The 17,585-nt window shown below is 36.9% G+C and overlaps 1 protein-coding gene across 2 annotated transcripts; it reads left to right on the top strand.

Annotated features, from left to right (window-relative positions):
• The first annotated feature begins 1,399 nt into the window (after window positions 1–1,399).
• On the top strand, window positions 1,400–16,224 carry ehmt1a (euchromatic histone-lysine N-methyltransferase 1a). 2 transcript variants are annotated; one of them, XM_084114089.1, is made up of 24 exons: window positions 1,400–1,522; window positions 2,242–2,308; window positions 2,483–2,883; window positions 3,402–3,501; window positions 3,599–3,705; window positions 3,805–4,042; window positions 4,456–4,601; window positions 4,842–4,985; window positions 6,493–6,701; window positions 6,838–6,927; window positions 7,070–7,152; window positions 7,250–7,356; window positions 9,875–9,997; window positions 10,138–10,239; window positions 10,460–10,564; window positions 10,891–11,045; window positions 12,975–13,142; window positions 13,583–13,727; window positions 13,835–13,912; window positions 14,065–14,180; window positions 14,288–14,374; window positions 14,914–14,992; window positions 15,190–15,365; window positions 15,460–16,224. In XM_084114089.1, exons 2-24 carry the CDS (start codon window positions 2,290–2,292, stop codon window positions 15,659–15,661), a joined length of 3,180 nt encoding a protein of 1,059 aa, XP_083970215.1. In that variant the 5' UTR covers window positions 1,400–1,522; window positions 2,242–2,289; the 3' UTR covers window positions 15,662–16,224. The 2 variants fall into 2 exon arrangements, with proteins under 2 accessions (XP_083970215.1, XP_083970214.1); XM_084114088.1 differs by having other exon boundaries at window positions 6,835–6,927.
• The last annotated feature ends 1,361 nt before the right edge of the window (window positions 16,225–17,585 follow it).

Here is a 17,585-nt window from a genome sequence, read left to right as displayed (position 1 = left end):
AAGTAACAATAGTACTGTTTTAAGCTGTCAGGTGTACCATAAAGCAAATAGGAGAAATGATACAGTTCAGCCTTGAGGTGACTAGCCTACTGCTGTGCATCGGAGATGTGCATGTTATGCTTGTGCATGTACAATAACTTTCAGGGTGTTTTACTTTAATGAATTTCTATAGGTAATTCTTTGGACTCAATTTGTTGAGGTTCCCCACACACAAACAATAATGTCTTCGTTTTTTTGTGTGATATACAGACCCTTTCCAAAAAATTAGAATATCATGGAAAAGTTTATTTATTTCCGTAATTCCATTCAAAACGTTAAACTTCCATAGATTATAGATTCAGGGCCCACAACTTAAACGATTTCAAGTATTTAGTTGTTTATTTGTACATAATTTGGGCTTCCAGCTCATAAAACCCACGAAAACAGGATTTCAAAAAATTAGAATACTACATGAAATCACACATTTACACAGTGATACCATGGTCATTGAACCAGGTTTTGGTTATTTTGGCAGTGTGGGCATGTGCAAATCCTGCTGGAAAATGAAGTCAGCATCTCCATAAAGCTTGTCTGCTGAAGGAAGCATGAAGTGCTCTGAAAATGTCCTGGTAGACGGCTGCGTTGAGTGGACAGCACAGTGGACCAACACCAGCCGATGACATGGCTCCCCAAACCAACACAGACTGTGGAAACTTCACACTGGACTTCAAGCATCTTGGATTGTGTGCCTCTCCATTCTTCCTCCAGACTCTGGGACCTTGGTTTCCAAATGAGATGCCAAATTTGCTCTCATCAGAAAAGAGGACTTTGGTCCACTGTGCTTTATTAAATCCAGAGTCAACGCAGCCGTCTACCAGGACATTTTCAGAGCACTTCATGCTTCCTTCATTTTCCAGCAGGATTTGCACCTGCCCACACTGCCAAAATAACCAAAACCTGGTTCAATGACCATGGTATCACTGTGTAATTACTGTGTGATTTCATGTAATATTCAATTTTTTTGAAATCCTGTTTTCGTGGGTTTTATGAGCTGGAAGCCCAAATTATGTACAATTAAACAACTAAATACTTGAAATCGTTTAAGTTGTGGGCCGTGAATCTATAATCTATGGAAGTTTAACGTTTTGAATGGAATTATAGAAATAAACTTTTCCATGATATTCAATTTTTTTGGAAAGGGTCTGTACGTGTGATACGTTAATCTTAAATAAATGAATGTATTATATTTTTTTGTGATATACGTGTGATACGTGAATCTTAAATAAAGTGATACATATTGACAGAAAATACTATCGTTTTTGTAACTGAGAAGTTGTTCCTCGAGTGTAGCATGTTGGGTTAAATCTGTTTTTGTTCTCCCCAACCAAATCCTCAACCTCTCCCCTTACCAGTAGAGGGCGCTGTGTGGTCACATGACAGTCGCAGGGCGCATGTAGCAGGGAAGTAAAGAGAGGAAGGCAAACCTCTAAACTTTCGGAATGAACCTTATTTCACAAAAATGCAAACCATCATAAGTTAACGGGTAAATATAAGCAAAGCTGTTATTTTTGTGGATAAATGTCCCAAGACCGACGTTGTTGTATTTATAGGTGCATGCATGTTTTCGTATAGAATTGTGCTGTTGTGGCTGATGTCATGCGCGTGTTATGTTAGCTACATTGTTTCATCCCACTGTGAGCGCGCTACATCCGACATAAACATTAACAAATGTTGTTATATTTCTCAGTTATAAGACGCATTAAATCACGAGGATGATAGTGGGCTGTCATGTCTCTTAAGCAATGCAAAGAAAGGAAGATTTAGCGTTTTCAGAGGGCCAAAGATACAGATTTGGCTGTCCCAAAATCGGGTGAGATGTAATCAGACAGCATTTGATGGCCAAAATGCTCTAGGTAGACCGCTTATTAGATTTTGAAACGCAGCCCTTCAGAGATCGATAATTACCAATAAATATATTTTTGGTTTAAATATAGGCCTAGGCTATATAATATCAAGAACCATAATTGCTCTATTTATGTATTTTTACGTAATAAGAAATAACCATTAGACTGCAAACATACAATATAATTTGCATATCCTATATATATCCTATCCTGCATATCTATCTATCTAATATGTGTGTGTGTTTATATTTAATATTACATAACTGATTAATATTGACATTGGGAAAATCAATAAAAAGTATTGATCAGATACATTTTTGTTCTATTTTAAATTATAACACTGTAAATTCTCATATAGAGGAAGGAACTTGGAAGTGGTCTTGGATTGCTCCAGGTTCCCTCTGCCATGGCCAAGTCCAAGAAAGGTGAGTTAATTGATTTCAAGGTTATTCATGCTTCTAAATAATTACATTCCTGTCATTACGCTTCAGTTAATGTATTCCATAACACAACAGTGTCTGGTATTTTTCTTCAGATTTGATTCAATTATCAAATAAAAAAATACATTTTTTTTATGTTGCATTACGGTATGGTTTTAGGTATGGAAAACCCTGCGAATCCTCCAAAAAGAGGCAGGAAGCCTAAATCCCTCGGAGCTGCTCCAAAAGCTGGTAAACAACAGAGCTCTCCAGGCTACAGGAAGAGCACATGGTCCAGCTTTCAGCTTCACTCTGGTCAGACACCCCATAAGCCACCAGCTGAAAACATCATGTCAGGAAATCATGACTCTATCCAGCAAGATAAACAAGATGCTCCAGAAACACAGAGTTTTGAGTCTGGTAATGCTGCCAAGAGCATCCCTACTTTGTTCTTACCTGCAGCCAGACACGAAGGGGATGCTCAGAGAGAGCCGGAGGAGTTTAAAGCTGTGAATCCTGCTCCTCCACGTTTGGCTTGGAAAACGATGGTTAGACCAGCACCAGCTCCATCTGCTCTGAAGGTAGCCTGCTGTTTGCTTGCTTATGTTATTTACTTTTTAGTTGCGTGCAGGCATCATAGTTATAAATGTGGAAGGTGCATTAAGACATGATTATTGATTATCTCCAAAAAGTGTGGGGGGACGAACAAACATTTCGGAATGTGGTTGAAGATTTGCACTGGTGGGTTGTAAAATTAATGGGGCCCGGGACAAGAAAAAAATGAATGGGTGCAAATTAATAGTACCTTAGTGAGCCCCCCCCTCATCAACCCCTGATAGTAATGAAAACAAAACCCAAAACACATTTTTTCAGGATTCTTTCATGAATAGAAAGTTCAAAAGAACAGAATTTATTTAAAATTGAACTCTTTTGTGACATAAATATCTGTACTGTCACTTTGGACCAATCTAATGCATATTAACTGAATGAAAGTATTAATTTCTTTAAAAAAAATCTTTCTGCCCCCAAAGTTATGAAAAAAATACATATATATTTATTATATGGATGTCTGTTTTTGTTAATGCAACAACATTCAAAGACAATGAACAGAGTGAAAAGCGTGAATGAGAGAGACGTGGAGTCTTCACCCACACATCATCTCCTTTTACCTCAGGAACTCAAAGACTCAACACAAACAGGTAGGGTTTTTTTTAGCTAAAAAGCTAAGCTGAATTAAATTTAGAACACACGAGAGTAAAACAAATGGCATGCTCCTTTGTTTGTATCCTTCTGCAGCCTCCAAGAAGAGGAAAAGAAAAATGGGCTTATATAATTTTGTTCCCAAAAAGAAACCGAAAGTGTCCAAGAAACAGAATGTGTCGTTGTCCTCCTCAAATGAGCAGGTCTGATATCTGGCACATTAGAGACTACTTCCATGTGTGTGAAATTCAGTCATCCATCTCAGTTAAATCTGAACATTTAAGATCTTTGTTTCCCTGCAGGAGTCCTCACATATAGCAGGATCCAAAGGTGGGCAGATGTCCATTGAGGAGGCATTCAAAAATAAAGTTAGTCCTGATAAACCAGAGAAGCAAACTTCAAGGGATGAGAAAGAAAATGCAGCAGAACTGCACAAGAACAAGGAATCGGAGGGCGTTCCACAAGGCCATGCTGAAGAATACACAGAGCTGCCTCTACATGCTCTTGCTCATGATAGCATGTTCACGCCAATTCCCACAGGTAGAGCATATCTGCACCTGAAGACATTAGAATTGAGGTCCACTGCTTGCTTGCTTTTTATGTATCTCATGCTGCCACCTCATGAAATGCGTATACTTCCTGTCTGTTTGTTTTCATCTGATAGGTTGTTCTCAGAATGAGCAGAGACAGGTTTCAGACAGAACATTCTGACTTTGTGAGGCAGTAAGACCACATGGCAACATGCATGCAGACTCTTGTGTAAAAATAAACAACCCTTTGTTGTACATTCGCTTAATCTAATATAAGATCACTGACAAAATTAGTGTGAGAAGGAAGAGTTTAGTGCATAGGATGTTCCTAGTAGCCAAACAGTAAAAGATCTGCTTTCAAGTTCTTAAACCCAGTTATTTATACTTAAATTGAACAGTGCAGGTGGTTTTTGTGTTTATCAGGTTTGCCGGAGGATAAAGAGAACATGGAGGCTGATGACATGTTGGAACCTCCACTGTGTAGCTGTCGAATGGAGACACCGAAGAACCCGGATGTAGTAACTCTGGCTGAGGGCAAGTGCATGGCTGTAGAGAGTGTGGATGGAAAGGTAGAACATGCTTCATCTCTTTTATTTTCCATCAGTTGCAAAATGAACTCATTGGCTACATTCACACTGCTGCAACGGAGGATGCTAAATATAGTTGCGTTCACAACTAATAACTGTAGCATATTGCAATGTCTTTGTGATAGCATTATACTAATGTGTTTGATTGACTGAATGTTTTATAGATTTCAAGAAAGTGGACATTAACTGGATTTTTGAGTGTATATGATTCTCTCTCTCTAGCTGAGTTTATGTCGGAAGGTGATTCTGAAGCAGGAAATGATGCGTCCCTCTCTGAGGATTCCATTGCTCGTGCTGTGCGAGGATCATCGTGCGGGCATGGTGAAACACCAGAGCTGCCCAGGCTGTGGTTTCTTCTGCAGGGCTGTGAGTAAAAAATACACTACTGTTCAAAAGTTATGTTTTTGAAAGATGACTTTTAAATATATGTCAAAAGGTAATTTACTCCTGTGATGGCAAAGCTGAATTTTTAGCAGCCATTACTCCAGTCTTCAGTGTCACATGAACCTTCAGAAATCATTCTTCAGAAATCATTCTAATGGCCAATTCACAGCGCACCGACAAACATAGACAATCACTAGATTACAGTACATCACTTCTCAGACATTCCATGACCTGACAAATGCCAAGGGAGAGATGAACTGTCATCTTTCGGCGTTTGTCGTGCGGTGTGATTTAGCCTTAAAGCCCCGATATACTGATGCTCTTTTTCGTTCTTTGTTGAGGGGTAAAACGAAGTTCGAAATACGTGAGCGGCGATATACTGTTATCGAACATCTGACACCGCCCACACAGCTGAGAATGGCGCTTATGTGAATATGTAAATATGTACTGTGTGCTTTCCTCTCAATAACTAAATAAACACACAACAAAATTGAGAAAACAGCAAGGAGTTTTTAATAAAGCATTAGAAAGGCATCTGATCATAGCAACATGGATATGTCTGTCTGAGCTCTGCAGTTCGGCACTCTAGTTATTTATATTGAGCTGGGCCATTTATTTATACAACACTTTATACAATAGATTGCTTAAAATCAAGCAGCTTTACCGTATTAAACATGAAACATGTAAAACAGTGTCAGAGCCTCGTTTCATCAGAAGTACAATTTCATTTTCTACACCTTCTACACCTACATATTATGTAATCGCAACGGACCAATGGTAGTACAAAGGTGTTTATCAGCCGGAGTGAACTTTTCCGGAAAGATTTTTTTTCAAAATGACGTCACATCAGTTGGTTCTTCGGTTTCGCTTGAAGTATATTGGGGCCTTTAATATGCTGGCTTAAGAAATGTTTCTTGTTAACAATTTTTTGTGGAAATGTGACATTGTTTTAGGATCCTTTGATAAATAGAAAGATCAAAAGAACAGCATTTATTTTAAATTGATTTTTTTTTAACAATGTAAAAGTCTTTACTGTTACTTTTTGATCAATTTAATGCATCCTTGCTAAATGAAAGTAGTCATTTTATTCTAAAGAAATCAGTGGTGAATGAAGTGGGGTTTTTTTTAGAAGTAACGCAACATTATGAATGTTTTTTTAATTTTTTTTGAATAGTGCACTCCTAAGCAATTAGGGGAATAATTTCTGTGTTGGCCTTGGAATACCGTTATAGAAATGTGCAGTTATCACATTTTATCAGCTATTAGCAATCAGCCATAACTAATAAGTGTTTTTAGCACACTGATATAACTACAGTCTTGTGGGTGTGCATGATTTTAAAAGTACTATTAAATCCTTTAGGGGCTGCACTTTTTAATGATGAAATATTACACCTTTTTATTAGTGCACCTTTAATAGTTCAGTTATGGACATTAAACCCTGATACACTGAAATGTCAAAAGTAATATCATAGCGGTCTGTTTAATCCAGGGGACATTTATGGAATGTCAGCCAGATGGGAACATCTCTCACCGCTTTCACCGGAGCTGTGCGTCTCTGATCAGAGGTCAGGTCTTCTGCCCCCACTGCGGCGAGGAGGCTAGCCATGCTAAAGAGGTCACGATCCCCAAACCTGACTGTGTAACTGCAGTGCCAACAGCTGCTGTGCCCGCACACAAAAGAGACACCGCCTTAATGGAGTAAGTTTTCGATCCTGGTGTTTGATTGTGTCTAACTGGACTTGTTCCCAGCTTGTTGCACTTGTCTAATGTTGTGATGTGTTTGCTCACCCTGGTTACTTTGTTCTATATACGTTATGATTGTTTCTCACAGCAGGGCTAAACTGGACTCTGTTACTGTTGGTGGAGCTGTTGACCCTGCTAAAGAATCAATGGAAAGCGTTTTAAATGCACTGGAGGATGGGAAGTAAGTATCCCTGTCTATTATCACTACTATCTTGGTCCTGTATCATTAAATAAGTGCATTATTTATTATTATTTATTTGACTGGACACAATTTGTAGTCTTGCTTTGTTAAACTTAAAAAAATGATTGCATGTTTTTTAAAGGTATAAGAAATTCAAGCTGCCCCCAAAGCAGCTTTATTTCTCTGCTAAGAGAGGAGAGCTCCAGAGGATCTTGCATATGCTGGGTAAGACCTTTTTCAGGCAATCAGTTTATATATATATCTGCATGATAGTACAAACAGCTTTGTGATTGATATGTGTGGTTGTTTTGATGGTAATCAGTAGAAGGTGTGGACCCAAACTTGCGGATGGACAGCGAGAAGAGAAAGACTCCCCTGCATTGTGCTGCTGAGGAGGGCCATAAAGAGATCTGCCATATACTAGTGCAGGTACTGCATATGCTAACAATGCACATTCAAGGATTATCTATGTTCCTTTAAATACACCTTTAAAAAACGCCAGTTGGGGTTGGCAAGTTTTTTTTTTGTGTGTGTTTTTGAAAGAAGCCTCTTATGCTCACCATGAGCATATGCTTTTATTTGATCTAAAATACAGTCAAAACAGTAATATTGTTAAATATTTTTTATAAATTAAAATCATTTTCTATTTTAATATATTTTATAATTAGTGCACGAACTCCATCGCACGCCTGTAAGTAATAGGTGCGTAGGATAATAAGACCAGGTAGGTCGTTTCAACATATAAGGAACTCCCGCACACTATCTTAACTTGCAATTTAAAATAAATTTTTATTAATGCACAACGTTTCGGTCACACGACCTTCATCAGGAGTAAACAAATGTTCAAATTCATCTCTTTTAAGATAAACACATGACCAATTAACAGAGCTCCATCTGTAGATAATTAAGCTCATTGGGAATACATAATCAGCCACATCATACACAGTTACAAATAATGATAGTTACAACAATCAATAAAGATTAACAAGATCATCTAAAAACACATAATCAACACATCGTCATCAACCAGCATCAAATTGTAATTCTAAACAGTTACAACAATCAGTCAGGCTCCATAGCCACTCAAACTCATTGTGAATACATAGTAGAAACAACACATCAATCAAAACAATTGCATCACTATAACATTAAATTAAATCATGCTTCATCGTTCATACCCATAGGTGATAAAGTTTGAAGGGTGTAAATCCAAAACAGTTCGCGTCTCTGTAGAAGTAATTCAATGTCTCCACCTCTAGGTGGCAAAGTTACTTTCTCAATCCCACAAAAGCGTAAAGAGGTAACATCGTGATTCAAAGTTAAAAAATGTGCCGCAACTGGATAATTGATATCTTTTCTTCTGATCGAACTCTTATGTTCACTAATTCTTTGTTTCAATTGACGTGACGTTTTTCCCACATAGCCTATACCACAAGGACAACGGATCAAATACACAACATGAGTGGAAACACAAGTAATCACAGATTTGATGCTATATTTTTTGCCAATTCTAGGATGACAAAAAAATGATGTTTTAAAAGTATTATTACACTGAGCACAATTCCCACAACGATAATTGCCCTTCTGTATAGGACTAAGTAAACTCTGAGATGCACGAGGACTAACGCTCTGAAATTGAGCATGTACCAAGCTGTCTTTTAAATTCCTAGCGCGTTTGTATACAATCAAAGGAGGATGTCTAAAAATATCGCTCAACTCCGAATCAGAAGACAACAAATGCCAGTGTTTTTTAAAAATTTATTTTATCATGTTAGACTTAGGTGAATGTGTTGTAATACAAGCAAAAGAATACTTTCTTGTTTTTTTTGTCTTCTTTTTTAGCAATTCAGACCGTGTCTTTTTAAAAGCTGTGTTAAATGCTTCATCAACCCAATCTGAAGGGTAACCTCTGTTCAAAAATTTATTTTTCATGATTTTCGATTTCTCAATAAAGTCGGAATCAGAATAACAAATCCTCCTTAATCTGTAGAACTGACTCTTAGGCAGTCCTTTTTAAAAAAAAGTCGGATGAAAACTGGTAGCGAGTAAAAGTGTGTTACGATCAGTCTCTTTTGTAAACAAAGTTGTAGTCAAACTGCCTTCGTTCTTCTGTACCCACATATCAAGGAAGTGTACTCTAGACGAATTAATTTCAGAGGTAAATTCCAAGTCGTCAACCAAGCTATTCAAATATTTCACAAATTCTCGAGCCTCATCGTGATCACCCAAAAAAATACAAAATATATCGTCAATGTATCTATACCATTTGATGATCTTTGAATAGAAAGGATTAATTTCTGTATTCAATACATAACTCTCCTCAAAAAAACCCATGAATAGATTGGCATAGTTAGGGGCAAAATTCGAGCCCATTGCTGTCCCACTTATTTTAAATTGCAAGTTAAGATAGTGTGCGGGAGTTCCTTATATGTTCATATATTTTATAATGAAATTTATTCCTGTGATGGCACAGCTGAATTTTTAGCAGCCATTACTCCAGTCTTCAGTGTCACATGATCCTTCAGAAATTATTCCAATCCCTCAACAGTTGTGCTTCTTGATATTCTCACATTCACATTCTTCACATAATGGTGATCCATTTTTTTTTCAGGATTCTTTGATGAATAAAAATTTCAGCATTTATTTGAAAAATAATTTATTTGTAACTATATTAAAATTAATTACTGTCACTTTTGAGAAATGTAACCTTAAATGCTGAATGCTGCATGAAAGTTTTAATTTCCTTCTTTAAAAAAACAAAACAAAATCATTGTACTGACCCACAAACTTTTGAATGGTATTGTGTGGAGTATTTGATGCCATTGCATGTTTATGAACTTAAATTACTTTTATTTTACTTTTATATATTTATATTTACATCTAATATAATGTGTTCTAATGAATGCTGAATTTTAGTAATGCGAATGATCTCTTTATCTTTCTATAGGCTGGTGCAAACCTGGACATGTGTGATGTGGAGCAGAGAACTCCTCTAATGTACGCCTGTGAGAACAATCATCTTGAAACAGTGAAATACTTGCTGAAAGCTGGTGCTTCTACTGGTCATAAGGTACGATGGCAGCCCTTTATCTCTCATTCAACTTTGAAATACATTTTTTTTGGTATGGTTATCTTATACTACATACTGAGACTTGTATGCCAAGGCTTTTGCATGTCTAAAATCTAGTAATTCATGGCTTCAACTTACAGGATATGAGAGGCTCCACATGTCTTCATTTGGCAGCCAGAAGAGGACACACAGGTGTGCTGCAGTATCTCCTTTCAATGGCATCCATAGACGTCAACTGTAAGGTAACACTGTGCACAAGTTTGTTATTGGCATATAAAATATACATTTTGTGTACATGCCATATTTATTATTTACCAGTAAATTCATTTTTTTATTTGTGAGGATGTAGAGTACTCAACTGCAGAATTACCCACTGGTAGATGCTGTATGGATACTGGAGTGCTTTGGTTCTGTTAGTAAAGGGATTGTAATAATAATGGGTTTATGGGTTCCTCTGGTCAGGATGATGGTGGGTGGGCTCCTCTTACCTGGGCAACTGAGAATATGCGTTTGGAGCAGATGAAGATGCTGATCTCAGCAGGAGCTGATGTCCAAATAAGAGATAAGGTCTGTGTCTGCGTATTTCAGATTTTTAATGCACTTATTTATCTCACTTTGTTTGATGATCTTTAAAATGAGACTGCACAAATGCATCACTGCATTCAACTTTGCTATCACAGGAGTGAATTAACTTTTGAAATATATTAAAATATAAAACCGTAAATTGTAATATTGCACAATATTACTGTTTTGACAGTATTTTTTAACAAATAAATGCTACCTTAGTGAGCATAAAAATCTTACTGAACTCAAACCTTTGAACGGTAGAGTATACCGATGGATTTGAGAATATATCCACCAGAGATGAATGTTGCTTGTGGTCTGATTTCTAGGAGGAGAATGTCTGCCTCCACTGGGCAGCGTTCTCTGGCTGTGATGAGATCGCTCAGCTGCTGCTTGACAAGAGATCTGATCTACACGCTGTGAACATCCATGGAGACTCACCTCTCCACATCGCTGTCAGACAGAACCAGCTGGACTGTGTAATGTAAGTGTAGAACAGAGAGAGTGTACCTAGATAACTGGAAACAAAAGCATTTTTATGATACGAGCACTGAAATATAAAGGAACTATTAATGTTATTCCCACTTTAAGGGAAGTAATTTTACTCGAGGCCAACTGAGTAACACTAAAGGAAACACTCCAGATTTCTCTGTAGTTAATAGGCATACAATTACATTTCATATCTGCTTGAATAAATGACTTTTGGATGTATTTGATAACTGAAATTTCCAAAATATATTGACCTTAATTTTGGCCGTTATTGTATTTTTTTCCATTAATTTTTTTAGTAGTGGTCCACCTCCTATTTACACCTTCTCTGTGTTATGCTCCCTATTAACATATATCTAAACAACTTATACAGAATAAATAGATTAATCCAGGGATTCCCAAACTTTTTTGTCAGCCGAACACCTTTGATCTCAAATATTTGCTTGAATTACTCCCCGATATTTTAAGTTAACATTTTAATTATTTAATTTGTATGTTCACAACCTCTGATGTTGGTTAATGTTCACATGACATGCAGGTAAACAAACAAATAATAAAAAATAAATCAAATCAAATATTTTTAACACTTAAAACGCATACCTCGGGTCTTTAGTGACCCGGGACATAATTCACTACCCTCCTCATTAATTTTTTAAAGTTAGACATCAACCTTTTTAGTATTCCTCAATCAATTCATTATAAACAGTATAACAAGAAAAAATTATAAAGGAATGTCTGTTTTCCCATTCATTTTTTGTAAAAATAAATTGTATAGGGTCGCTAACGACCAAAGGCATGTACCAGTGTAAGTGTATATTTTTTTTCCTGCACAACAATAATTGAATGTTTGATGACTTAATAAGTGTAATTAAATTAAATTAAATTAAATTAAATTAAATTAAATTAAATTAAATTAAATTAAATTAAATTAAATTATTTATTTCACTAGTAGTTATGGCTGGCAGAAAACAAAAGAATAGGAAGTATCATCAGAAAAGCTTCAAATGGCGATTTACTGCAGAGCAAGTACTGAACGCAATCAGATATTAGTGTCACTGTCACTTGATGGTGGATCTGGTGAAGAAGCTGTCAAAATATTGTTTTTGAAGATGTTGAAAACTATAGTTTTATAGGAATATGAGCCAGATGCTGAATGTACTGGGAAATGACCTCTGACAAGGACTGTGATGATGGTTTTGAGAACATTTGCTCAAAGTGAACCCTTCCAAGATCCAAAATTTAACAAACAATATGCTTTATTATATTCTTCTGTAATTGTTTCTCTAATATCAGGAGAATTTAAACCTTTATATTCTTGCAACATGTAGAGATCCATCCATGTTAGATATAGATGTGGGTCGCTAAAGTCCCGAATATGTAATAATGAATGGTGAAACATTCATGCTTTTTTTTCTTCTCTTCAACTCACTAACCTCCTGCAGTTCCCTCACTAACCCCAGTTTGGGAATCCCTGAATGAATCTTAAGGCCGTGACACACCAAGCTGACATCAAAGAACTAGCGGTGACAAAAGCCAACTGCGTTTGCATTTGTGACATAAAGCTGCGCTTGAACTAGCTCTGCGTGTAAGGAAATAATTGTCTATATCAGTAGGTATCAATAGTCTAGTATATTTCTCATTCAAAAAGAGAAACCAAAACTAGGACTGCAGATATACAAATATTAAATAAAGTAAACCGTAAACAGAGCGATTTCAACATGCTGAATCGGCCGAACTGCCGTCGACGTGAGGACATACTGCAAAAACTAGCCCAAAAGACGCTCACCGATGGCCTGACGTTGACCGTCAGCTGACCGTTGGCTTGGTGTGTCACGGCCCTAATGTTTGTATCATCAAAGAATTTACAAAGGTTTGTAGTTGAATCTGTCGGTTGTACAGGAATAATCTGAAGCATTGTCTGTAGGCTGTTTCTGTCTCGAGGAGCAGATGTAAATCTGAAGAACAGGGACGGCGAGACTCCTTTGGACTGCTGTATTATAAATTCTAAGATGTGGACAATCCTGAACACCAATAAGAAGCTGACAGATGCTAGGAGAGGCAGAGACGGCCTCAGAGAAAGACTCCTCTGCAGGTAATGCAAGGACACATAGATTAAATCTTGGATCAGATCAGGGTTTGACCACAATTTTAGAAGTTCTGTCCTTTCTCCAAGCATCTTGTAGATGTTGTTGTAGTTCTTATGGATTTAGTTTGTCTCAACTAGGCTTCCATGTTTTGTTAACTATTATTTTTGCTACTCTCTATTGATAGTGCAATTGAAAGTGCTTGGAATTTAATTAATCAGTGCTGCATATTTCCAAACAAGATTCTTTGCCGCTTCAGATCCATACTAAAAATCTATGAAAACTGGCTACAGCTGAATCACTATCCCATTCATTTAGCTTGACTTCAATAAATCTATAGTTTCCACACAGTTCTGAACACGTGCAGCTTAGAAGGAAGATTGGCCCCAAAAATATTTGACACAGAATGTGGGTAAATCTTACGTTACTGTTGTGTGTGGTGTTTCAGAGATGTGTCCCGAGGCTACGAGGACGTCCCTGTGCCCTGCGTGAATGGGGTGGACCTTGAGCCCTTCCCCAGCAACTTCAAATATGTTCCAGAGAACTGTTTTACATCTCAAGTAAATATAGACGAAAACATAACTCACTTACAGGTAAGAGGATGTTGTAGTGTCAAAAGCCATAACAAGGTAAATGCTGTTATTACAGCTATATGAAATGCTCGTCTCTCTCTCTCTCTCTCTCTCTCTCACTGGAATAGCACTGCAGTTGTAAAGATGACTGTGCGTCCAACGGCTGTATCTGTAGCCAGCTCAGCATGCGCTGTTGGTATGACACGGTAAGATGCTGCTAGTGCTAGTGTATAAATCACATGGTAATAATACAGTGACATAATAAATTGATGCCAGTCCCGTTTTTTTTTGCTGCTGTTTTACAACGTTCCTAGTCACTAACCATGACTATCTGTATTTATGATTTATTGGTACCCAGGATGGCCGCTTGCTGAAAGAGTTCTGCAGGAATGATCCACCGTTCCTGTTTGAGTGTAACCACGCCTGTTCCTGTTGGAGAACATGCCGGAATAGAGTGATACAGAATGGCCTTCGGTAATATAACTAATATACATGTATTGTTGCATATGAGTGCATAGATTCAGAGTTTACAACACATTCAGAGAATATTTTTCACAACTTCATAATTTTCTAATCCTCAGGGTGAGACTGCAGGTGTTTAGGACTGAGAGGATGGGCTGGGGGGTCAGAGCACTACAGGATATTCCAGAGGGAACCTTTGTATGCGAGTATGACCCTCTCTTCTGATCAGTTGCTTTACACCTGTTTGGATACCACTGTTTTTAATGGCTTTTATTATAGTTGTCTCTACATATTATAAAATAGAAGATATTTTATTTTATGTTGGTAACCAGACAGTTAACGGTAGCCATTGACTTCCATAGTATTTTTTTCCCTACTATTGAAGTCAATGGCTACAGTCAACTGTTTGAGTTTCACCATTCTTAAAAATATATCTTCTTTTGTGTTTAACTGACGAAAGAAACTCATACAGGTTTGGAACAGTAAGCGATGACAAAATGAGTAAGCGATGACAAAATGTTTATTTTTGGGTGAACTATCCCTTTAACCTGGTATATAAGTGTTTTACTGTGACAGCCTGTGTTCTGAAAAACCCTCCTGACTCCAGTGTCAACCATATTAATTTAATGTGACATTTTCTACAAAAATTAAAGCCATTAGGGGAATTATGAATTATTCACACATGATTAATCTCATGCTGTTTTGGTTAAATACTTTTGCCCTACGGATTTTGCTCTGTGTGCAGGTTTGCAGGTGAAATCATTTCAGATGGAGAAGCTAATGTTCGGGAAAATGACTCATACATGTTCAACCTAGACAATAAGGCAAGTTTAGAGATTTGTCTTGTCCAAAACTTTGCGTTTAGAAAGCAAAAATTATTTAGAAATGATTAGAAAATGCATTTCATACATGTGACTTCCAGGGGGTGCTAAAGTATATTAAAATGTGTATGGAGCTTAAGCACACTTTGAATTGCTTCGTATTTGTGTGTATTTAATGGTGACTTTTTTTTTCTTTCTAGGTTGGAGAGGTCTACTGCATTGATGCCCAGTTCTATGGTAATGTTAGTAGGTTTATGAATCATCTTTGCGAACCCAATCTGTTCCCTGTCCGTGTGTTCACCAAACACCAGGACATGCGCTTTCCTCGAATTGCACTCTATGCAAGCAAGCCTATTCAAGCTGGAAACGAGCTTGGGTAAACCTTTATAACTTTTTTTTTTTATAAACCTCTAGCTCTTTTTAATCCCTTATTATTTGTCGTATTTATCCATTCTTTTCTCTTTCATCAGGTTTGACTATGGTGATCCCTATTGGCAAATTAAGAAAAAGTACTTCCATTGTCAGTGCGGCTCTACGAAATGTAGATACTCTGAGGCCGTTCCAGGCCAGAACCACGCAGACAGCACAGTCCAAATGCTAGGTGATCAGACCATTGCTCAGGTGGAACAAATTCAGTCAGCTAACACGGCTATATCAATTACTCAACCCTGAGGCCTCCACTCGGGATGTGCTGTGGCCTTTAACGAATAAATATGGTCAGGAGTGCAACACATAATTTCCTGAATCTCAGCTCCAAGTGAGGACAATTTGTCCAGAGATACAGCATCATTTTATCACCATGCCATTGAGGACATTTTGTAATAAGACATTTAATCAATGGCCTTTTGTATCTGAATGCATGTCTCACAAGGTTTTTTCTTATTAGGATGATGAAGAGGCTCCTTAATTGTACAAGATATAGACATTAGCATAATAGACATTTCTAATAGACATTTTTAAGCGTACATTTTTATATACTTGGTATTAAAAACAAAGGGTTTTTAGCCGAATACCATGAGTAAAGTGAAATCGTAAGTAGAACAGATGAACAAGTTCTACTGGCTAATTTTTTTAGCCATTTAATTTTTTTTTTTTTTTTAACTCTGTGTCTTCTCAGGAGCAGAGATCAGGGCTTTTTTCTAATCTGTTTTTATTGAAATTTCACTATGAATTTTACTTTCACAGAATTTGAATGTCCTTTCTGTGAGAAATAAAGCTTTCAGTGTTTTTAATTATTAATTTGGTCATTTGTAATTTAGCTGTGGCCCACACACAATTTCACTAAAGCACATTATGAATTACAGGTATATGTAACAAATTCAGTGTTTCATCTATCACTCCATCAAACGTAAATAATTATAATAATAAAATTACACACACACACACACACACACACATACACACACACATATATATATATATACATATATACACACAAACGTTTTGTCAATAAGAATTTTTTTTAAACAAGGACACATTAAATTTATACAAATTTTGACAGTAAAGACATTTATAATGTCACAAAAGTTTTCTATTACAAACAAATGTTGTTCTTTGGAACTGAATCATAAAAGAAAATACATATGGTTACCATAAAAATATTAAGCAGCACAACTGTTTTCAATATTGCTGAAAATAAATGTTTCTTAAGCAGACTAATCTAATGTAGCCTAAAGTATTTGCTGCTGAAAATTCACCTTTACCATCACAGGAATAAATTACATTTTAAACCATATTGAAATCGATTTTTTAAAATTGTAATTATATTTTACAGCATATCTGTTTTACTGTATTTTTAATTTGATTAAACAAAGCACAAGAAACTTTTTAAAAAAAGCACTGTTTTTTTTTTAGCAAAGTATTTTTTAAAGTAAATTTCACGTTTTGTTCTACCACATAAATGTCATGCAGTCATATCTGAAACTCAAATCCACTGCATGTGTGCTTTAAAAGGGAGTAGGCTACAAAGGTGATTGATCAAGCACGTAATTTGAGGCACGTAAATTAGCCTACTACGGCATGTAGCCTATAGAGCAAAATGTAGTCAAATCGAAAACCCATTAGAAATTCCCGTGGGATACAACGTCTCAAAAACCGGGGTTTAGGCTACAAACAGAGTAGGCTTCAGCTCTACTGAAGGGTTAATGTAAATCTGAAAGAGATAGAAGAGCCTCCGAAAGGCGTCCGTCACGAGATCATGTCCTGATTTACCCCACCCAACACCGGTTCCTCCCTTTTATAAATCAACGATCTGTTTACAGTTGTGGGAAGTGCAGCTGCAGATGCACCGACGCATCATATAATGTGCCGGATTCTTGTTAACTTGCTTTAAAGTAGACATTAAACCCATTTAAGTAACTGTTTAATGAACTGCTGGGGTGTGGAAGAGGACACGCTGTATTTCCCCCTCTTGCCCCAGTGCCATGGAGACTGTAGCGGTACAGGTGGAGCCACTGACAGGCTGCCTCACAGTCACGTGATCTGATTCAGAAGAACCAGCGGCTGCAGAAATTGATTAAAATTTCATCGCCAGGCTACGGTCTAGTGGAAAAAAAGGTGTTAATGTCCTTTGCTCGGTTTCATTTCAACGATAAAA

Source organism: Abramis brama (genome assembly GCF_963993115.1).
Source record: "Abramis brama genome assembly, chromosome: 5".
Taxonomy (NCBI): Eukaryota; Metazoa; Chordata; class Actinopteri; order Cypriniformes; family Leuciscidae; genus Abramis; species Abramis brama.
The sequence above is the reverse complement of the archived record's forward strand: the minus strand, read 5'-3'. Positions and strand labels throughout refer to the sequence as shown.

What these genes read in the sequence shown, in the direction of transcription:
- ehmt1a (XM_084114088.1), top strand. An exon ending in TGTCCTCCTCAAATGAGCAG is followed by an intron (nt 3,706 to 3,804) that starts GTCTGATATCTG and finishes GTTTCCCTGCAG; the next exon opens with GAGTCCTCACATATAGCAGG. An exon ending in TCTGCCATATACTAGTGCAG is followed by an intron (nt 7,357 to 9,874) that starts GTACTGCATATG and finishes ATCTTTCTATAG; the next exon opens with GCTGGTGCAAACCTGGACAT.